Below are 21349 nucleotides of genomic sequence, written 5' to 3'. Positions count from 1 at the left end.
AATTAACCGTTGTTTAGCAAAAAGCGGACAGAGTGCTCCACTTGCGTACGCTGCCAATGTGGCCCGCGTCCTTGTTTTGTGCCGGGGGTAAAAAAGAACGGGCTGCCGGGAGCCGCGGGGGTTGAGATGCCGTCGGTAGTGGACAGTGCCGCGGTGCGGCAGTCCGTCAGTTTCGCCGCGCCGCTAGCGTGCAGCGCACGTCAGAGAGGGGGCATACGTATGTCCCTCGACTTATCGACTGTTATTCGCGGCTTACCGTCGAGAGCGCACGTGTCCAGCGCCGATCGTTTAACGCTCCTGCACCTGTGACACGGCATTTTACGTGATGTGGAAGACCAGCGCTGGTTTTATCGTTATGTGTTGACAGTACCGCGAGCGGTGTGTTGTTGTGCCCCGAGCACTGTGCGCCGTTTGACAAACCGCCGAAGTGTTTCGGCGACGGCCAAGGCGTCCGCATCTGCAGTTGGATGCACGCCAACATCTCCGCTGCTGAGGTGAGTAAGCGGCATTGGTTGCTCTACATTTTTTTGCGAACAATATAAGCAGCGACGGCTTATCGACAATGCTCCGTTATCTTCTCGTCTGTCGCCAATACACGATTCCTGTTTATGATTAAACATTTTTATCTCTGACGTGCTCGGCGCGTTTGATGCCTGTTGTTTTACAGCGGACGTTCATTGCGTACGAGTTCACTTTGAATTTCGCAACCGTTATAAAGTAAAACACAGTTCTGGGTGCTATAGTTTTCTGATATCTAAAAATTCAAACGTAAATTCTTGAAACTGTTTTAGCCTTCGATACTAATTTTCAACTACTTACGTTAATACAAAAAAGGTTAGTAATATTAAGGCTTCGAGTGAAATTACGCCTTTTTTCTTCGTAATGTTTCCGTGGTGGTAAGTTGACTTGCAATCAATTGTTTTAATCGTTCACGCACGCAACATCTTTAGTTAGGAACGTCATTCATGCGATTTTGTTTGTTTGCGTTTGCCGCGAGCAATGCCATTCAGTATGCACGCCTCATTGCTACCTAACACTTGGAAGGTAATTGATATCTACGCAGTAATTGAGCGATGAAACTGTGATGTCACTCGTTTCTTATGAGAAACCAGACACCGCTATTCTTGTTATGACACAGAATAGTATAAATGACTCGCACCATTTTTTGTGTTCTTTAATTATTTACAGTTGTCACGTTTTAACTGACAAAACGTAGAACACGTAGTCAATTAACAAAACGTGTATTTATTTCGAAATTATCTAAATTTTTTACGAAAAAATAATAAAAGACGGAAAAAATATGTTAAATATCTATGATAAGCAATATCCGTATAACATAGATAGTATTACGTGTGCAGAACTCTATATAATATTATCAATTTATGCATGATTAGTTATTGGTGTTAAATCTTTAAAGGGGTGAATGAATAGCTTACTCGTCAGCAAAAAGCTATAACCCATTACCTTATACACCCATTTACTATCTCCTTATATAAAATGATCACTTTGAAACTTTATTGGAATACGACAAGCAGTTGAGTTGACAATAAATGAGCTAAATCTTCAGGTTTTACACTTTAACAAATCAGATGAAAAAGCCAGACATGAATATAACAATATATAGCAACAAAAAATAATGGTTGATTTACGACAGATGTATCGAATATCGATATGTATGTTAAACACATTGTTTTAATAATTATTATCTTTGTTATTATGAATTAACCTTCACAAAGTTGACTGAAAATTCGATAAAATAATTTTATTACTTACTTCTATAAATTAATTGTAACAATCGTTATCATCACTTTCTCTTAATATAAACTATTTATGTTACTGTTTTGTTGTAACAATTCGTGGACTATTTTAGTATTTAATTTATGCGGAGGAATAATTTAAAAATGATGTTACTATCTTTTTTAAACTTATATATAGCACCGAAAACCGGCCGCATTGCCAGAAAATCTGTTTTACCTTGCGTCCAGTATTAAAGGCTTCGATAAACCGCGCAACCTAATATAAAATAAGATAATAATAAGTGTCTGCTATCGATTTTATGGTAAGTGCCGTATTCACTGCAATTACGCCGAAATCACCGTTTCACCCTGAGAGTGCATTAAAGCCCGTCAAAGCCATAAGTTTAATATTTGTTTTGTGGGAATTTTATCTTTAATCGCTTCAAGACACGGAAGATTTACGTATCTTATAAATCGCGCTGCGTTCCGTTGCCAAATTTCATCGGTGCCACTACATTTGTTACTGGCAGGCGAGTCAATATATAATGAGATGATTGCGCGGAGATGGCTCGCGATAACTCCCGGCGCGATAAGAACGGAATCGACAGACGGTGGGTCGTGTACGTGACTCCCACAACGGGCTCTTTACTTCCCGTGTCACGTTTGACACACTCTTCAACAACGCCTTTCCTTCATTGCAAACAGTCGTCTTTATTAACGCCCAATCGCTCACGAAATCGACGCTAAAAGCTCGCCAGAGTACGACCATTACGGCTGCGAGATGAGCATTTCCTCCAGCGTAATGGACGGACTCGAGAGTCGGCTCTGACTCAGAGGCCACTCCAGAGTTCGACCTCCTTGAAATAGCAACCGTGACCGGTCTAGCCGCCTTTTTTTCGGTTTTTGCGAATCGTCACTCATTCAATTGAACAGAGTTGGCCGACCGCCAGGACTCCACGGGTGCCAAGATTTGATCCACTTTTATAATTGAACACGGGACGAAATGTTTTGTATTTGCGGAGTAGGATCACGTCGCGTCAACGACACTTCGACCCTTAGCCGCCTCCGGTGCGCTCGGGTGAAAGCATGCGCTCTTGGCGACAAACATTCCGGTTGACTTTACAGGCGTGATTCGAATTTTTTGTGTCGTGACAAATTGGGGCTACGCTTGCTGCGGTGGTTTGTTCTGCTCCGTCTAAGACGTTTATTTCGGTGGCATTGTTCGGCGGTCGCGGCTCGGTATTCGCGACTGCAGTTGGGCCAGCGATAACTCGGCCGAAATTAGTTTTACGAGTGGCGGCCGCTGTGACGTGCCCGCACACATCAAACGACGCCACCACTCATTGTTACATGTATATTATTAGACTCGATGGATCGTTTACGTTAAACTTACTTGTGCACGGATTGTATAACCTTGGCGATACTATAACTATTATGTAAAATATGTCTGCTGTTTTAAAGACTAGCGATTATAAAGAAAAAAATTCTCTTACATCAATTTACGATGTTAATAGTACTAATAAATTTTAACGTTATAATGACAAAAAAATGAATAACTGTAATAGTTTTGTACTTAAACAACGTTAAAGAAAGTAAAAATTCAATAAAAATTTTAGTAATAATATGCATAAAAGTTTTCATACTTAAGATTTAATATATGTACCGAAGTCCCTAAAGTTTGGGAGTTGTGGCATCTTATCGTCCGTTAGAAGATTTATGTATTTTCGTTTAAAAAAGCAACTGTTGCCATTCATGCCAGCTCTCCTCAACAGACAAGCTTACCGGTGGTAACTTACTACTTATAACGTTAAAATATTCAACGATTCAAAAGTGCATGTAAATACCAACTTGAGTAAAGGCATTTTAAAATTTTATAAATCTTTAACGTAAGTCGTTGCCGAGTAAAAGCTTCGGCGAACTAATACGAAAAAATTTTAAAAAATAATGCCACCTAACATAATATTTTCATTTACTATAATTTGTATTTACATCTATGTAACGTATAACCATACAAGGAAGTTAATCTGTGTTATCGGGTCATCAGATGCTGAACAAAGCGTTCATTGTATCGAAAGCTGCATCGCGTTAATTATAATTCATGTCGCGAGCTCGAAAAGTGAATCGAGAGACGCGGACCGGTCCGCGTGACCCCTTCTCGACAAATCGTTCTAATTGGATATTTGGTTTCACTCTCTGCTCGTACTTCGAAAATTATTACTCTCAATCCCTGGACAGCCTTGTCTGTTTCGGTGCGACCTACATGGATTTGTCATTCACTTTGTACATGTCTGATTAGGATTTGTCAGCAACCTAAAAGTATTTTCGCATCGAAAAAATATTAAAGTTAACAAGATTTTTCGACTTTATTCATTACCATGATTTCAACCGCAAGACATCCTTCGCAAAAAAAAAGATAAAGGCCTTGCATATAGATTTCTAAGAGGATCGGTTGGAAGCAGCCTGCATGCAGTGAGTGGGCCTGGTGCTGAAAGTATGATGATTTATTTGCCAATAACTAATATTTTTTAACGTGAAGAATTTATCCTACATTGCGCTTGCCGGTCTTTCTCGGCCTCAGAATCTCTGGGCTACAGCAGTCATTGCTTCTGTCTCATGTAGCCTGTCCACTACCACTTATTCGTCATTCGTCTAGGAATCTCCTCAGTTCTTATTACATTTGGTAGAGATATCCCGAACATAGCTCTCACCCATTTCTTGACAACGTAACTATGACGATATTACCATGGGTAATTTTAGTTGGTCACTTGCAGAATTTCTAGTAAATATAACAGGATAAATGTTATTATATTGACATAAATACCTGCATCAACATTTAGGGTCGAGCTGGATAAAAAGTGGAAATTCACAAAGAGGCTAGAAAATCGGAATATGAGAGTCCTTATAAGGATCGAAGAACAGGTTATTGTCGATTGTTCCGACCGATCGAATCCGAATAACGGTTGCGGTTAACAAAAAAAGCTTCTGCACAGTCTTCCATAATCATTGGCAAAAGATATTCGGAATGCGGCCTGACGTCGACGCCTGTCAATAGGGTATGCCCGTCGACCTTAAATGGCCTAACTTTGACATCAGTAAAAAATTTTATTGAATAAGAATTAAATATTTTTAATTGTGTCACTGTTTCGAAATCAATTACACATTCCGTGTGTGTATATAATTTCATAATAATCACTATCTTGTTACACTAAGTCTATGAAACAAAACATAACAAAAACCTTTCGTGTAAAATGTCATGACATTTTAATCCCGCCCGTAACACTTATTTTCACGGCACAGTGGTTAATATGCTGCCCTACTCTTGGATACATCACGCCACGTTTACCCCTATACCTTTGTGTTAAATATAACTGACCAGTTTAAACTTCGCGTTTATCTGTTAGGTGAACCTCTTACAAACTATGATAGGATACTGTTAAAACTTATGTAAACATCCTTAATATTATAAAATATTAATAATTATGCTATAAAATGAAGTGCAATAATATTTTTGTGTAAAGAAATAAAATTTTATTTATAACTTCTGAGTTGATTGTCTAAATAAATAGACAAAAGTTTCGTTGATTAAAATACAGAGTAATCTTTTACTTTTTTTAGTCATCATATTAGCGTCGAAGTTTTTATGAAGCTTCGCGAATGTGCTAAAAGCGCTGCTTCTCTTTGCTTTCAAAATGGATCTTGCTTTGTGCACAGTGACTAATATTACAGTTAGTAGCGTACAAAAATTCATCACGAGCAGCTTATGGCGTTTCAAACATAGTTGCATAAAAGCTTTATTTATACACAAAATGTTTAGTATACTTCGTGCATATGTGCGTTTATAATATTATGACGTAATTTACATTTAAATATTTTTTATAATTTATATTGTGGCATAAACTACTTTGGGATTTTTTTCTATTTTCATAAGCCGTGTACGGTACAAAGAATTGTACATTTTTTTTGAATAGTTTTATTGTAATCAATTACGTAATATGCCAATCATATGATGCACGTAATTTCTGAATAAATTACATAATACCTTGTTTAGAACAGTAAATTGTGAATATAATTCACAATATAATTTTAAATTACTACTTAAAAAGGGAAAACGATTTCAAATGTCAGTTTTTTTGTGTTTTTTTCTACTGCAGTCTCGGCTAAAGTTTATAGAATTTATTTAACTTATTAAATGTACGTTTATTTTATTTAAAATGGTTCGCAGTCAAATTGTCACTATATGAATACGCGCATTTCGAAAAATGCGACATATTCCATTAGATCGTGGACTCGTTCTTGATCGATTGCATCGGCGATCGGTCGCAGCGGGCGCGAGTGCTGGCATCGGTAAAATGCGCGTCTACATCGTCGCCGAACAAACTTGGCGCGCGCAGGTGAGCGAGTGCTCTTTTATGGTATCGCCGTTGAAAAACCGACAGCTGGCCTTCCCCATATTAGTGCACACGCAGCGAAAGGTGTCGTAAGTCGCAACCTGTCTCGCGGCAAAACATATAACCCTAAGGCTAATGAAATACGTTGAACAGAAGCCGTTCGGGCAGAAATTAATTTTCTCGGCGCTGCATCTACGACTATCAGAGCCTACGTAGTCCGTGCTTGTAAGTCTTAGAGTATATTTTCGTGTGGCCTAGGTGTAGGGTAATTAACTTCTCATTAAAATTTTCCCAGAATTTAATTGCGTGAAATGAGTGAAAATCGTTATAACGGCGGCAGGTTTGTCGCTAGACCTGGTATTGCACATACCTCTATCGACTGCGACCAATGTAAAAGCGACAAATAGTTCCAAGTTTCTGATCAGATATTCAGTATGCGCTGCATCCGCCTTTTTCCCGACTTGTTTAATAATCGCACGTTGAATGTAGCCGCAAATTTGTACTTCCTACATTACCATTAGAAAAAACATGAAACGACTTTTCGAGAAATATGTAGTTTATCGAATATTAATTATAATAATCATCGTATGTTGGAAATCCAATATCGTAAGTGAAATAGTTGTTCACTCACATAATAAAAGTGATATTCCAGTATTATTTCGCAATTTTTTTTAAGAGAAAGATTTTTTTTTAACAAAAATCAAGATTATTTTCTATGCACTCCATATTTTCTGTAAACTTCACTTTGCCTTTTTTTAAAGAATAAACCGGTTAAATTACGGTTATTTAAATCCGGGTGTCGCGCCGAAAAACTAGATCGGAGGACACTTTTTGTAAGATGATTCACAGTTACGCTAAGCTGCAGTTTCTGAAAAATACCTTAAAAATAAATTAGAGATGTACAATTTATCAGTATTTATGTTGTAAATTTTAAACCGGTAAGTATTTGATATAATTTAAGATAAAAAATATGAATGTATAATAAAACTTTTATGTTTTTTTTTGTATAATTTAACATTTGCATAACATGCGTTTTCGGAGAGTCATTGAACTTCTCTTGTTCTGTTGGCCAAATATTTGATTCTTTACACTTATGTTAATAAATTAACTCGTGTAATATTACATTTTGCTGAGAAAAAAATAGTTCGCACACGTTATAAAGTATTGACGTCATACTTCTTATTTTTTTAAAATTAATTTTTATTTTATCTGTTAATGATATTATTTCTTATATTTATGGTGCTTCACACGAGTTCAAAAGAGGTTTCGGATTGATAAATATGAGATAAATTTTAGTATAGTTATATGTAAAGTAACTTCTACGTCGTATCGCTACTGATGAGTTTAACATTCAAATGGCACGTATAAGATCGTGATTGATTTGTTTTTAATAGCGGATACAATGTGTAGGAGTGTACCTTGTATATTCTGGATAGTTATTCAATTGGCAGTGATTGTGTCGCAGCAGCCATGCGGGCTTCAAGTGATACGGGGACGGGCGATCGGACAATTATTCTGTCGATAATTTGATTCAATCTTGCTTCGATTTTTCTCTCCGCACTATTTATGACAAAATTACGAAACACATAACGCTGTAATTCAACCTTCTAAAGATCTTATTTAAAGTCAGTAAGCGAACGTTTGGCTGATATAGTCAACGTTCAATACGAAATCAAAATGTCTTTAATTATGCGATGATGCGTTTAACAATTTATTGAATGCAATCAATATCTACTCGTGTTTATTGAAATTCGATACCGTGTACCGTTAACGTTTTATCGCTTCTCTTTTTAAAAGGCTTATATCGTTTCTTCGAATCGAATTCGCGAACTAAAAACAAGATTCATAAAATTTTTGTCCACCAGTATTTTCTATCCAAATAAATCTTTGGAGGAAATTTTTAAATAAGATCTTATTCTATTAAATCAAGGACCAGCTACAACGTAGCCGGTTGAGTGATTTCCATGGGCACCGATAATGATCCTTCATTCATTCACTTGTTTGCCTTTTTCAAAAAAAAGCCATGTATGAATATTATACACCTATTTGTGGTTTATGGTGCTACTTGTGTATTCTATGACATAGTAAACCTCGTTATTGCCCCCGAGTCTCGCGAGGAACAAACTTTCCGCACTTTAAACTTCACATCATAACTTTAATCTGGTGTATCGTAGTGCATGACATTGGTAGTTGCGAACTACATTAAACTTTGTACTTAGAACTTCATTGTACGCAAGTGGCCTATATACTAACTTAGTACCTAAAGTTCACATTAGCTGACCTTACTCAGAGTATTAATTTATTAACGCATTTATTTTGACATGCTCTCAAAATAACACGCGCCTTATTTGTAAAGAGAGATGACATTTTGTGCCAGTCACTCTTAAATTCAGTATTTCAAAGTGCTTCTTTATATTTTTTTACTTTATTGAATCTGTTTACTGAATTGCGGGATTTTTCACGTTTTATTATAGGTAACATGAATAATTGCGCTATGTTTCTGTATCTGTAATTTAAAGATAATTTTATTTATGCAGCGTGATTGGCAGGGTATAAAAGCTTTAAAGGAGTGAAGGTTTAATTTTTGCTGACAAATGAGTAAATCTGTATGAAGTGATCGCTCTGAAATATTCTATATCAAATTATTTTTTCTATTGGAAAGCGACTGGTCAATATCTTTTGGCGTACAAAGTATACAGAAACAGATATTTAACAATAATTAATTTTAATATGTAGTAATTCTAATTTTAAAAATGCTTTATCTTACTTTACTGTCATTACGTTTATCATTGATCTTTGAATAGCGTGTACACTGACAGCAAAACTATACATTCTCTCCTTTTATACTTAGAACTAATCACTTTTTATAAAGACCAAAATCCATTTCGAAATATAATTTAAATTATTCAGTAGTAAATAGACGTTCCGTGGTTGCCTCGTTGCGTTGAATTGTAAAAGGAAAATCCCAAAGCAGATCTCGGGGACATCTGTTAAATTGCATTTGTCTTTTGTTACGCTTCGACTTACTTGCCTCGTATTCGTCAACAAAGGTTACTCGAAGATGAAATAGAGTGGATTTCTACCTGCGCCGGGACGAAGGACTTTGTTTGGACAGACGTTAGCAGGTGGCCGTGGCGAACGACGTTGTTTAACTGTAAACACGACAAAGAAGTTTTGCGACCACTATTTTTGTGCGACGAGATACAGGTATAAAAATATTAAATGTGTCCATAGAGATCTTTTTTTTTTATTTGAGTTAAATTTTAAAAATGTAGTAATAGTAACTACAGCGAATAGCAGTTTTTAAAATGTACAACGTATTTAAAGATTTTTTGTATCACTATCAATAAATAGTGACTTTCATATAGATTTTACAGTGACCTTTTTTCATCTTTCTTTTGAATTAAATATTACATATCTTAAATAATTAATGGGTGTAGTTTAATGATTTTGACGTACGATGTAGAATCACAGGTTTGATTCCTGACAGATAATGAAAAATGAAATAAACTTCCGCACAATGAAGGTAACATTGTAAAAAAAATCTTTTAAATTTTTCAATATTCACCAAACTAAGCCCGGTCCGTATGGTGGTTTACGCCTAGTATTTTCTGTCTCTCTCTTCTTACCCTTCCGTTCATCTTTCCCTAAAAGCGAATATCTGTGTTTCAATGGAAACAAATGAATGTAATGTTTATTGTTTTTAAACATTCAAATATTAATTAAAATAATACCTGTGAAAGAGGTTTCTGATGTTAAAAAAAAAAAAACATGCTGATAAGACTTTAATTCATTGGGATTTATCCTATAAACGCTTTGCAACATATTTTGGATGATGTATGTATGATACGCTGTAATAACTTATATTATGTGAAAATGAACACGGTCTGCATTTTATTTACTCCGATAGTTGCCCAGTTTCAATTGTGCGTAACTATTCAGTCTGTTATACAACGCACATACAAAGAACATTACTATTTTCTAAAACTATTGCTATTGTAAAAATTATTATTGTCAATAGATTAAAACACATGATCATATGTAGAAATTTAAAATGCATATTAATTTATTTATTTAAATGTGCAAAGTAATAAATATCAAATCAATAAAAATATCATTAATGATTGAGTGTGACGATATAAATATGATCGAAAATTCATGAAGTATTATTGTTACGTAGTTACATTTATAAGAATAATTATTATTGAATTTAATTGAACTATTTACAGGTACGTGTTGTAATTTTTAGTAAACGTCATGCAAAAATTGCACTCATTGAAACAGGTATGGAATATAAAAAATTGTGTAAATAATGACAAGTATTAGACAAAATTTATATCGTTCAATATGAATATAAACAGTGATTTAATGCGGTCTTTGAAATGTATATTACCAGTTATTATATGGGTTATAAATAATTCTAACAGGTCCTTATAAGTCATTGAAATCAAATGTTAGACGACTATTAGGCTGCACTAAAACAATTAGAGTAATGAATGTAGGCACTGCACGTACCGAGTGTCGGGCGGGGCGCAGGGCCCGGGGTGCGGTGCCGGCGCGGTTAATTGTGAGAGGGAAATGCGGCCAATTTGCGAGACACTAATTGTGTGTCTGTATGCTCACGGTGCTCGACCGCTGCTCTACTCGACGCGCGCACTGCTCCGCGTATTTGAACTCGGGTTTTAGGTTCAAATTTAATTAACCTTAAAACTTGTACAATTTTTATTTCAGAAGTATCCAATTAGAGAGTTTGCGTATTAGTAACACCACTACAACTGAAACATAAGCTTTGTTATAGAGAAAAATTACAGGTTGTGGACTACTATATGGACCCATTGCGGATTGAGGATTTTACAATACTTTTAAAATTTTTTGTACCTTGCTAGTTTGTTCACAATATTTTCCCTCATTAGTATTGAACTGTGTACTAGTGTGTGTATAATTCACTTCAATAAAGTCATTTTCTAACATTGCTAATTCGGCAGTTTTATAATTAGGAATTGTCACGTCTTTGTCGAAATTTCTGTACGGATTCGACTCAATGACAAGTAGATCCGTAGACATACGAAAGCAATCGAACATAGCCTGCAGAACCGATAGTCACTAGGATCTCAAAGTTCTTGAGTAAAGACTACGTAGGCTTGCCTGCCTAGAATCGAAAGTAGCAATAAGGGGAAATAACAACCTTGTTAAGATCGTCGGAAGATGCTGGGCCACTTCCTGCCAATTTTAATGAAAATCTATTCGTGTGACCTATATTCAGCGGTGGACTTCCTACGTCTAAAATTATTTTGCTTTTTTGATTTTTTGCTTCGATTGTTAGTTGTGATAGTCACAATTTATAAGATTTTTTTAAAAAAATCGCTAATTAAGTAGGTTTTAAATATTATATTACGTTTTAAGTATTAAATATATACATTATACAACACAGTTTCCTATTCGATAACAAACAAACGATGCAGTTATTGATCGTATGATATAGAATGCAGTCGTACCCTCGCGTCACTCATTGCAACAAGGCTTAGTGAAGGGGTGCGATGGACCCCTCTATAACTATAATGTAACGTGGCAATTTATTGGCCATTTTTGCACAATGCCCGAGAAAATTTATAACGTGATAATGTCCATATTTCATTCTGTTTATTACACAGTAGGATTCTTAGTAAATCCGTCAGGCTTTTTAACTGTCATTTGAGAACGGATACGGATAAAGCTTACTTTAGGCATTATCAGATTTGTGGGCGCTTTTATTCGGTGAAATACATAGAATATATATAAAAAAGTACATTTCTATACTCGTAAAATTCTATATAATTTATATAAATAGAATTTTGGTTTTGGTTTAAGACAATAAAAGCTATAGTGAGATGATAATACTAATACTAATTGTTAAATATTTATAATGCTTTTGTAATATTGTAAAAAATAACGTGGACTTTGAACTTATACGGAGACTTTTATATAAATGATTTACTAGCATCTGATAATTTTTAAATTAAGATGATTACTAATTTTTTGTCGAAAGAATGGTTATAATTCATTATGATTATTAGACAGCTCATTTTTCAGCAAAAAATCCGAAAGCTTCATCGCCTGTTTTCAACCAACTTTATAAAGTGAAATACGTTAAATTATTTTTTCGACTGGCCAATAAGTTCTGGCCGTCCAAAGTTTGAAGGAACAGATAGTAAACCATATTTAATTACCATATGTAATCTAAATTTTGAAAACGCTCTTGTTTACTTTATTACCATTATAATATTTATTTCCAAAATCATTTATGTATATATATGTCATCATATGTATATATCATCGTGTGTAAAGCATTTACTTGCAGCATATTAAAATAATAGCAAGCAGCGCTTCACTATTCTTTAGATATTAAAACAAATCAATACAAAGCAGTCAATGACGACTGAGCGAGTTAGGGGTAGGACGCATAGCGAATGCACTCCGACGGGGAGTCAGGGATTGCAGAGGGATGACCCTGCAGCAAACCGAATTGGAGCGCGTCGGTCGCGTGCGGCAAACGAACCTGCATCCGACAGCGGCGACTATGCGCGCCGCGTTTTGATAACTTTATCACAATCACTCCGCGGCTTTTGTAAATTAAGCTCTATATCGTAGAAGAGTTCAGGATAGAAAAAAATACAACATGCTCCTATACACTTAGAACAATATCTAAAAACAAAGCAAAATCATAGGCCGCGTCGTCCTAACACTGTAAATGTACGGACGATGCGACGACTTTAAGGAAGGCATTGTACAAAATATTTCACATCATTCAAAAACAACTTGCCTCGTCGGAGTGGAAGTCGGCTCCGGTATCATAAGAGGAGCTTACACCCGATCGTTCTAGGTTGAAGCATTCCTGGATTTTTTTTCGCCTATTCTGACAGCGCTAACGCTTTCCGAAGTGGTAGTAATTATAACCAGGTAATAGCAACCAAGCAATTCGATGTTCATCCCTCTCGGGCGAGCTCGGGTTGTAATGCTAAAAGCGGCAAACCAAACCAAGGTCAGCTCAAAAGGGCCCTTAATGCTAATCATTCCATGGAGCGTAAGCGATCTAAGGCCTCGATGGCCTAGGAATCCCCTGAAATTATAGCATGTTGCGGCTCAGAGGTCCAACACAAATGACAAGTGTAAAAAGTTTGCTTTGACTGGCGGTGTTTAAAACAGACGTATGAGTATAGACTGCATATTTGTTAAAACCGTCAAGCCCCACAAGCGATTCATGTTGCTCGTTTCGCTTTAAAACGAGAACGTTGCCAACACCGGATCATACCTCCTCTCATGTTACAATGTATTTGAAAATTTAATTGAAGTTTGTAAATGAAAGTGCACTAGCACAGTCAACACTATGTTTGAAAGTTAGTGCTTTAATTATACACAAGAACAGAACGAAGTCACACAGTGCCGCGAATATTACACTATAATTACCTTTTCTCGTGTTTTATAGTTAACATTACCATAGAATAATAGAAATGTGCTTTTCAATTTATTTCATTGCCGTAATTTCCTGCTTACGTTATTATTTAAACATTAAATAGAAAGCACAATATTTATTATATCTGATTCTAACATATAATCTAAGAGCTATGTATATTTGTTTACGTGGATATTGTTTGTCGAGCTGAAAAAAAATAACATTGGTAACTGATTTCTGCAATAGACCGTTATGTCAATATTTGTTGCCATTTTTTTGGACAAATACTGATTCTTTGGGCACGAGTGGGCATAGCATTGTAGGCGCTTAGTGTGATCCTAACCTATTTATAGTAAGCTCGAGTGCTCCTCTGTGACCTGGATTTGGACCTATACCTTTTTGGGGGATAGTTCCGAAGATGGCGTAGCTCGTTAAATATATTAAGCTGTTCAACATTCTCAGAATTGACTATTGCTGAGCCATGTATGTCGTCGGTCCTAGTGGAACTGCCACTCAGAACCTTTCGGCCCCAACGGTGGCCGGCCGGCGGTTACATGTGCGATATGCTACAAACAAAGCCATTTCAGAGCAATTTTTCGAGGCCTAGAGGGTGCCCGCTTGACATAATAATGGTGATGATGAAGCCTTGTTTGATGATTTCATTCAATTATTGACGTCTGGAATCATACGCAATCAGATACTCTCACTGCTCATCTTATCTGTATTTCATACAGATTAACAGAAAAGAAAAATAAGTTTCTTTTATACTATTCTAATTACATTTTACTTTTATTATTTTATTTATAACTAATTTTCTAATTTGATTACGTATACAGTTATCTATTATTCTTAATCCATCATAACCTTAGAATTTAATGTAATATAAAACTAGAGGTAAGCAGTGGTTTTGTTAAATGAACGTTGAGGCATTGTTTACTCTTTTAACATTGTGTTAGATTTAATCTTGTTGGTATAAAGAAAAAAAACTCCAAAGTGATTACGAACAGAAGAAAAGTTCGCGTCGGGCGTCATTGTTTCATTCCAATGAGATCATCCAACAAGCGGACCCGGTTGATGATTAATTTCGTCAGTCCATTGTCGCGAGCCGTGGAGCGTGTCCCATCGGTGACCGATTGTTCGCAGCCCCTCTGTTGTGGGGAATGATAAAGTCTCACCCGGATAGCGGCGCATGCGTCGTCGCATTGTGCAATTACTCGCGGGTTCAAATTGAATACCCGTCCCCCTGTGTACGCCTCCTATTTGTCTTCAGCTAGGTGTCTGTGAAAAATTTGACTCTCACGATAATGAACTTTTTTTTAATATTCTATGTACGTAGTCAACAACATCTTATTTTATATTTAACTACTACGCGTATTTACGCGTCAGTTAATTTTAACTAAAGTTGTATTTTTTTGTTATTAGACTTATGGAACTAATTTTTCTCTTATCTTCTTTCTTAAACGTGTGATTGCCTGGTATAGTTTTGATAAACACTATATGAGTTTTGAAGCCAAAAAAACACCATTTTGCATCAAAAAAAATATACGAGATCGTTTGTTTTTGATTTTTTTTTTAAATCTTAACGTTTTTAGTACTAATAAATAGCTTAGGTTCAATGGTATAAAGAAGGCAATTGTGTTTTCAAAATTTTCCATAAAAATTTACTTAAATTTCTGTAGAAAATTTACTTTGACCGAGAATGTAATTAAAATTTTATTCTTAACCAACGCCTACTCAAAATAAAATCAGTTATTTTACAAACTTAATTGGTGTATATATTTCCTCTTCATGGAATTACTACGTATTAATATACTTGTATTTCCTATAGTTGATTGTGACGTACTTCCTGATTCGATACAATTTTTTCCACAACGCCTCGCCATGCTTATCCCACGTGTATTAAGTTTATTTTAATTAAAATATAAATGTTATGATAAAAGAGCGTGGTGTTTATGCTAGGCGTGATATGCTATAGTAAATTGCGCCTTGGATAGGTTCCCCACTAGATGGAGCGACGACACGGCTAAAGTCACGAGAAGTCGCCGGATGCGATCAGCGCGAGACCGATCATCATGACCACGTTTTGGGGAGGCCTATGCCTTGCAGTGGGCGTTAATCGGCTGATATAATGATGATGGTTAATATGACTAAAGTTAATAAAGAGAAATTAGTTGTATAACATTTTATTAGATCTATCTATACGTAATTTACTATATATTGTTTAAGTGAAATGCATGGAAGATATATGGACGTTCTTAAATTTTTTTTTTTACAATAACACAGCAGCTTGCGACCCAGTTCCCTTGAGGTGAAGGGACACAGTCGAGCGCGCACCCCACAGCGGGCGCTGGAATGCAAGGATCCGCATGACGTGACCCCGGCGCTGCTCACTGCCCGTGACCGCACATGCTTATCCATCACCTGCTCCCTTTGTTCCCACGCTCCACCGACTCGGGCTATAACTGGAGTGCATCCTTTATTCTTCGTTTTATACCGCGCTTTAACTATCCGAGTGTTAAATTTCTATTAATGCTACCTAATAACTTTATCCATGGCTACGTAATAAAGCAATGTATCTTTTTAAAATATAGATACAGAAGTTTAAAAAAGATTTTTTTTTCGTTTGTGGTTGTTGCTATGCTGTTCGCTTTAGTGGCGTTTACTGTTTCTTTGAATTAGGACTGGTGACAAAGTAACATAGCCTAAACTTAAGCTTAAACGTTTTTAATAACTAAACTAGAAAGCTTCCTCAAGAGCCTCGTTGTTTAGATTTTTCGTCGAAATGCGAATCCAAAGAGTTCTTAAATCACTTCAGCGGACGCTCTAACTCCAAAGAATGGCCAATCACAACAGTCTCCGTAATCAGACCTCAGCTTGGGCTGGATCTTAGATGGAAAGCGGACTAAGCTATTTTATTTTTCATGTAGATGACGGCATTGTTTATCATTTTTAATACAATTACTGGTTCAAAATTATAACTCTAAATTAGTTGATTTATTTTATTGTAAGAGAAATCAAAAACAATAAGAAGTAAAAAAAATCGTTATCGTATAGTATATAGTTTTTTTTTATATATAAGTAGCCCACTATATATATATATATATATATATATATATATATATATATATATATAAAAACTGTAGTTCGCGGACATGCTCACTGCGGGGAGCGCTTCATCGCCATTACAAATCCGTCAGAGATCACGACCGCTGATCGCTCCTGCGATTCCAATTATTGCTTTTCCCACGTTTTACCCGCTTCATTCCGCCGGCTCGTAATCTCAAGGAACTGTTCGTTTCCCATAGAAATACCTACAGGTGTGTCGTACTAAAATCATAAATATATAAAAACACACAGTTACAACAAACATACAGTTATCGTCATTTAAATTTTATAAAAAATAACTTTTATGTTTTACACAAATTTACATAAATTTAAATTTTTTACACAATTTCTGTGGATCTTAAAACAAGTGGACAGTCGTCATTGATAAGGTAGTCGGAAGACGCTGGAGTAGGCCGCTTTCAATCGATCTGATTGGAATTCTTTTGGAATACCGATGTCCAACAGTGGACATTTCGCAGCTGAAATTATGAAGTTGATACATATTTTTTGATAAAAAAACTAGCTTAAGTAGGATTTCATTGGCGGTTTAAAATTTTAGAATGTGTGTATCAAAACAACAATGTGCAGTAATCATGGACAAATAACGATCAAAAGCAAAATGAAATTCGACTGATGGATTACCGTTCGACGTTGATTGACACAGATGCAAGCCATCAGTTTCGGAATACCCGACTAATGAACTTGGTCTTAATTGAAAGCCATCTATCATTCGCGCATAGCCGAAGTATCACAGATCGCTTCTTGTTAATGTCCAAGCCATTGCTCCGGCACCACTGAACTACGGAATTATATTCAAGCGCTCCCGAAGCACCTTGACCTAAATCCTGCGTGTGTAGACGCAGCCGTCGCGGACAGCTGGAAACATTTTGCTACAGTAACAGGGATACATATGAATATTTATAATGGTCACATACGTTCAAAGTTTAATTAATTATCGGAATGTGACCGTGGCGGTCAGAGCAGTCATCCGTGCGCGATAAGTGGTCGAAGAATTTGGTAGCGCGTTTTTTGCGATAAATCCAAACAAAATATTATTGTCGCGGATTGAATAAGTTGAATAATACGCATTCGCTTAATGAACTTGGCGGTGTAAATTATTTATCTTGTACTTTTGTTTATTTACGTATATGACAATTGGTTATAGGTTGAAGGAACTAATTTATAGCTCATTTGCTGTCAAATAATGCACAATATGTCCTATAAACAAATCTTTGGTTTTAAAAGTGATTAGAACGTAATGATATTATATTAGGGATCATTATAGATAATATTAAAAAAATGTTTTTACAATACTAATTGAAATTAGTTAATTTTTACAATCTGTCAATGCAGACTTTGTAATGCCAGAAGTTATTAGCCTTTGGTATAAAAAAAACATTAATTTAAAATCATTCAATGTGACCATTTTATACAGGTGATTGAAAATAGGTTAAAATCTTTAAAGTTGTTTGCTGGCAAGTACTGTACATTTATCCTTTAAAGCTTTTACACCTGTAACCCTTTATCCTTTATGCTTATGAAAGTGTATGCACCTGCTGTTCACCGTTTATAGTGAAACAAAATCGCGCTTAGTTTATTGTTAGTCCTTATTTATATTATACTAAAATTCAATGCAGTTTTAGATACTAATTCTAGATTTTTGTTAATTGGTGAAAGTGGTACTTTACTTATAAAATGTATGAAATTAGAATCCTACAGCAGACATGATTCCATTTTATAGCGTCATGTCTCGACGCAGCGGCCCAAATTTCACGCGAGACTGCGTTGATATATTGTCCGGAACTGTTCTTAGCTTGCGCGTGCATCTTTCCTATAATAGCCCGTGCATTGTTTCTCAAACTTCCTAAGAATTTCAGAATTAAACTTCCTCGACTTGTACGTATTTGCTTACAACGTTCAATCTTTTTAAAATACGAATTCAACAGAGGATTCTCGAGTCTTGTATTAGATGTTATCTGTCTTTCTCCGTTCTAACTTTAAACAGAATTGCCTTATAAACGATCTGCATTTATATACTAATATAAATTATATTTTACAAATTGTCACATGATTGACACAGAATTTATTTGAATAAGAAAATTGATCACTTAATTACACATGTATAACTTTTTATAGACTATAAATGTTATGTATAATGTGTAAAACATAATATTAATAAGTAAATTTTCCTATCCGATCATTTATTAAAATACAATTGACATATTATTTTACATATACTTAAGAATATTAATTCACACCTCGAACCGCAAGTATAAATTGTATTAACTTATCTATGAAAATACTTGTTCGTATATGTTTATCTTTAAAAGTAATTATTAAAAAATTATGAATCGATTTGCTCATCGACTATGTGCAATCGGACGAAGCTATCGTCCGACCTTTAGCACGCATCTAAACACGTGGCACGCAGACAATCTTAACACATTAATTTGGCAGATAAAGCCAATGATCGGCGCTGCAGCCTATCAGAGGCTATAAACTCCGAACAAAACCGTTGCATCATTTACGATCGATTCAAACGTTTTAATGCTATTACTTAAATTATTGTTTTTCTTGTTTATAATATTTATTGATTTGAATTTTTAACTGCGGCGGAAGGCCACTATTGGTATTTATAAATTCCACATGTTTGACGTGACAGAGCGCAGATGGTGCATATAGCCTAAATATCTATTTTGTAGAAAAGCTCGAGGGCTTTCTCTGGAGCCTCGGTTCGAGCTGCTACATACTGCTTAATTACCTCGATCTCTTAGGTCACTTGGGTGGAGGCATTTACCTGGAACTAAGGCCCCGAGATAAAAAAATTCGGCTTAGACTATCACTTAAAACGCGTTTAGCAAGAGCGCCCGGGAGGTACGATCCTCGACTAGGTCAATCGCTGAAAAAAGTTGCGGAAGAAATTCCAGCGACGCTCCTGTTTAATATTATCAAGGGTTGTCGTTGACAGCAGTTTACAAGCCTACCTAGCCTGTTCTAAGATTTTGTTTCTATCTCTGTTATTATTATTGTTTGATACAGTCAGCGAATTTATATTTGTGTATATGGTAGTAATCCATTTACCAATTAACATTTAATTCTTGACTAATATTTTTTTAATCGATTTTATTTTTTTGTACCTTATTCCTTGGTTATTCGTATATATGAAACTTCTTACACTTCACGTCCGCTATTCTTTTCTGTCATAGCCTGTACCCACTCCAACGAGTTTGACAAGAAACGATCTGCACGCAGACGAAATCGTTTAATTATGCTAATAGATGTATATTTACCAAATAAAGCAGCGTTGTGAACGACTATTCGATTTCTAGTATATTAATAAAAGTTGGCTCCCGTTGTTCTCGACATTTGTTCCCGTTAAAATGTAGATTAATGACCGTCATTACCACACCCGACCTGGGTTATTGATCTAAAGCTCGCCGGAGATAGCTTCTACGTCCATGTGTAAAATATAGGCGAGCGTAGCTCTTAGTGGCACTATGTAAATGAGATGAGAGTGGATAGGCATGTAGATCTACTGCAATTAACATGTTCTATTGCCGCTCCGAGCGTGACTCACGAACGCTCTGCGTCGCACTTCACTCCTTAAGTTTTATATTCTATTGCGTCTTTATCGGTGTCTTTAAATGTCGGGGCTTACTTGTTACTCCGCGATCGTTGTTTAAAGTACTTCTCGAAATGTGGCTTCGTCTCAATTTTACTATTCTCTCTATAGAAAACCTATTCATTATTATAATTCGACACCAATTTTACTGCATTCTTAAAAACTTGGATACTGTAAAAATCAAACATCTCTGGTATGAATGCACGTTGGTTAAATAACTAAGACCTAAGTACTAAATCGTATCGTAGTATTTCAATGTTCATGAGTACTGAAATGGTGTTATTAAAGTTTTGTACATTGTCTTGTATACATAGCACTTCCACGATTGCGCTACCAGTTCGTATAAAAGAAAACACTTCATGAGAGATACACCGTGTACAATAAAAAACATTATGTACGAGTTTTGTAATATAAAATCCTGCATAGGACTGCGTTGGCGATCGTTAATAACACTTATTATACTAAATCACATTTGTCTATGTATTTTACTAGCTGCGTTGTGAAAGAAATAAAATAGAAGAGAAGAGATGAGAAATAGACCCTGATGCCAACAATATTTACATCTTGCTAAAGAAAGCTAGCACTGGTTTTATGGAGCACATTACCACCTGGCTATAGCACAAATGTGTTAAACAATAGATTCATAACTAGTATTTGCTTTTTTATGATGACACGGGATTGCTCTGTTATTATAACTTATATATGTTATATTATTACTTGTATATTCGAGTGAAATTAACATATTTATATATACGTTGATACAAGATCGCTTGAATAAACGTAATACTTGTATATTCGCACGAACGTCTTCGCATTCATCGTAGATTGAATGAACCGTGTTCAGTACGTTTATCTATCTGCGTCGCAACTTGTTTTATTCGTTTATTTGTCCGTTTGTTTTCGTTTCACTCTGCGGCTCTTGTTTTCGAGCGAGCCGTCGACTCCTATAAACTAATCGTAACATTGAGTAGCGGGTTCGTTTCCGGCATTAAGCGTGACGTCAAACTGGCGTCCGTCGTCATCGCCGACGTCAGTGGCCGCCTTGTGTTACTTAATACAGTTGATTGAA

General features: G+C 35.7%; 1 protein-coding gene across 4 annotated transcripts in view; it reads left to right on the top strand.

Annotated features, from left to right (window-relative positions):
• LOC137930661 (rho GTPase-activating protein 23-like) overlaps positions 1-21349 on the top strand; it is a 399966-nt gene that overhangs the window by 213384 nt on the left and 165233 nt on the right. Inside the window, exon 1 of one of the 4 annotated variants that reach the window (XM_068773996.1) lies at positions 248-494. The exons of the other annotated variants lie outside the window; for them this stretch is intronic. Within the exon in view, the coding sequence (XP_068630097.1) occupies positions 468-494 (27 nt within the window). The 5' untranslated portion in view covers positions 248-467. Of the gene's footprint in view, positions 1-247; positions 495-21349 lie in introns of those variants that run through there. 4 annotated transcript variants of the gene reach the window in all.

Source organism: Battus philenor, unplaced genomic scaffold (genome assembly GCF_028537555.1).
Source record: "Battus philenor isolate CCGP_79_NKW_IND1 unplaced genomic scaffold, ilBatPhil1.0.hap1 SCAF_6, whole genome shotgun sequence".
Lineage (NCBI taxonomy): Eukaryota > Metazoa > Arthropoda > Insecta > Lepidoptera > Papilionidae > Battus > Battus philenor.
The sequence above is the reverse complement of the archived record's forward strand: the minus strand, read 5'-3'. Positions and strand labels throughout refer to the sequence as shown.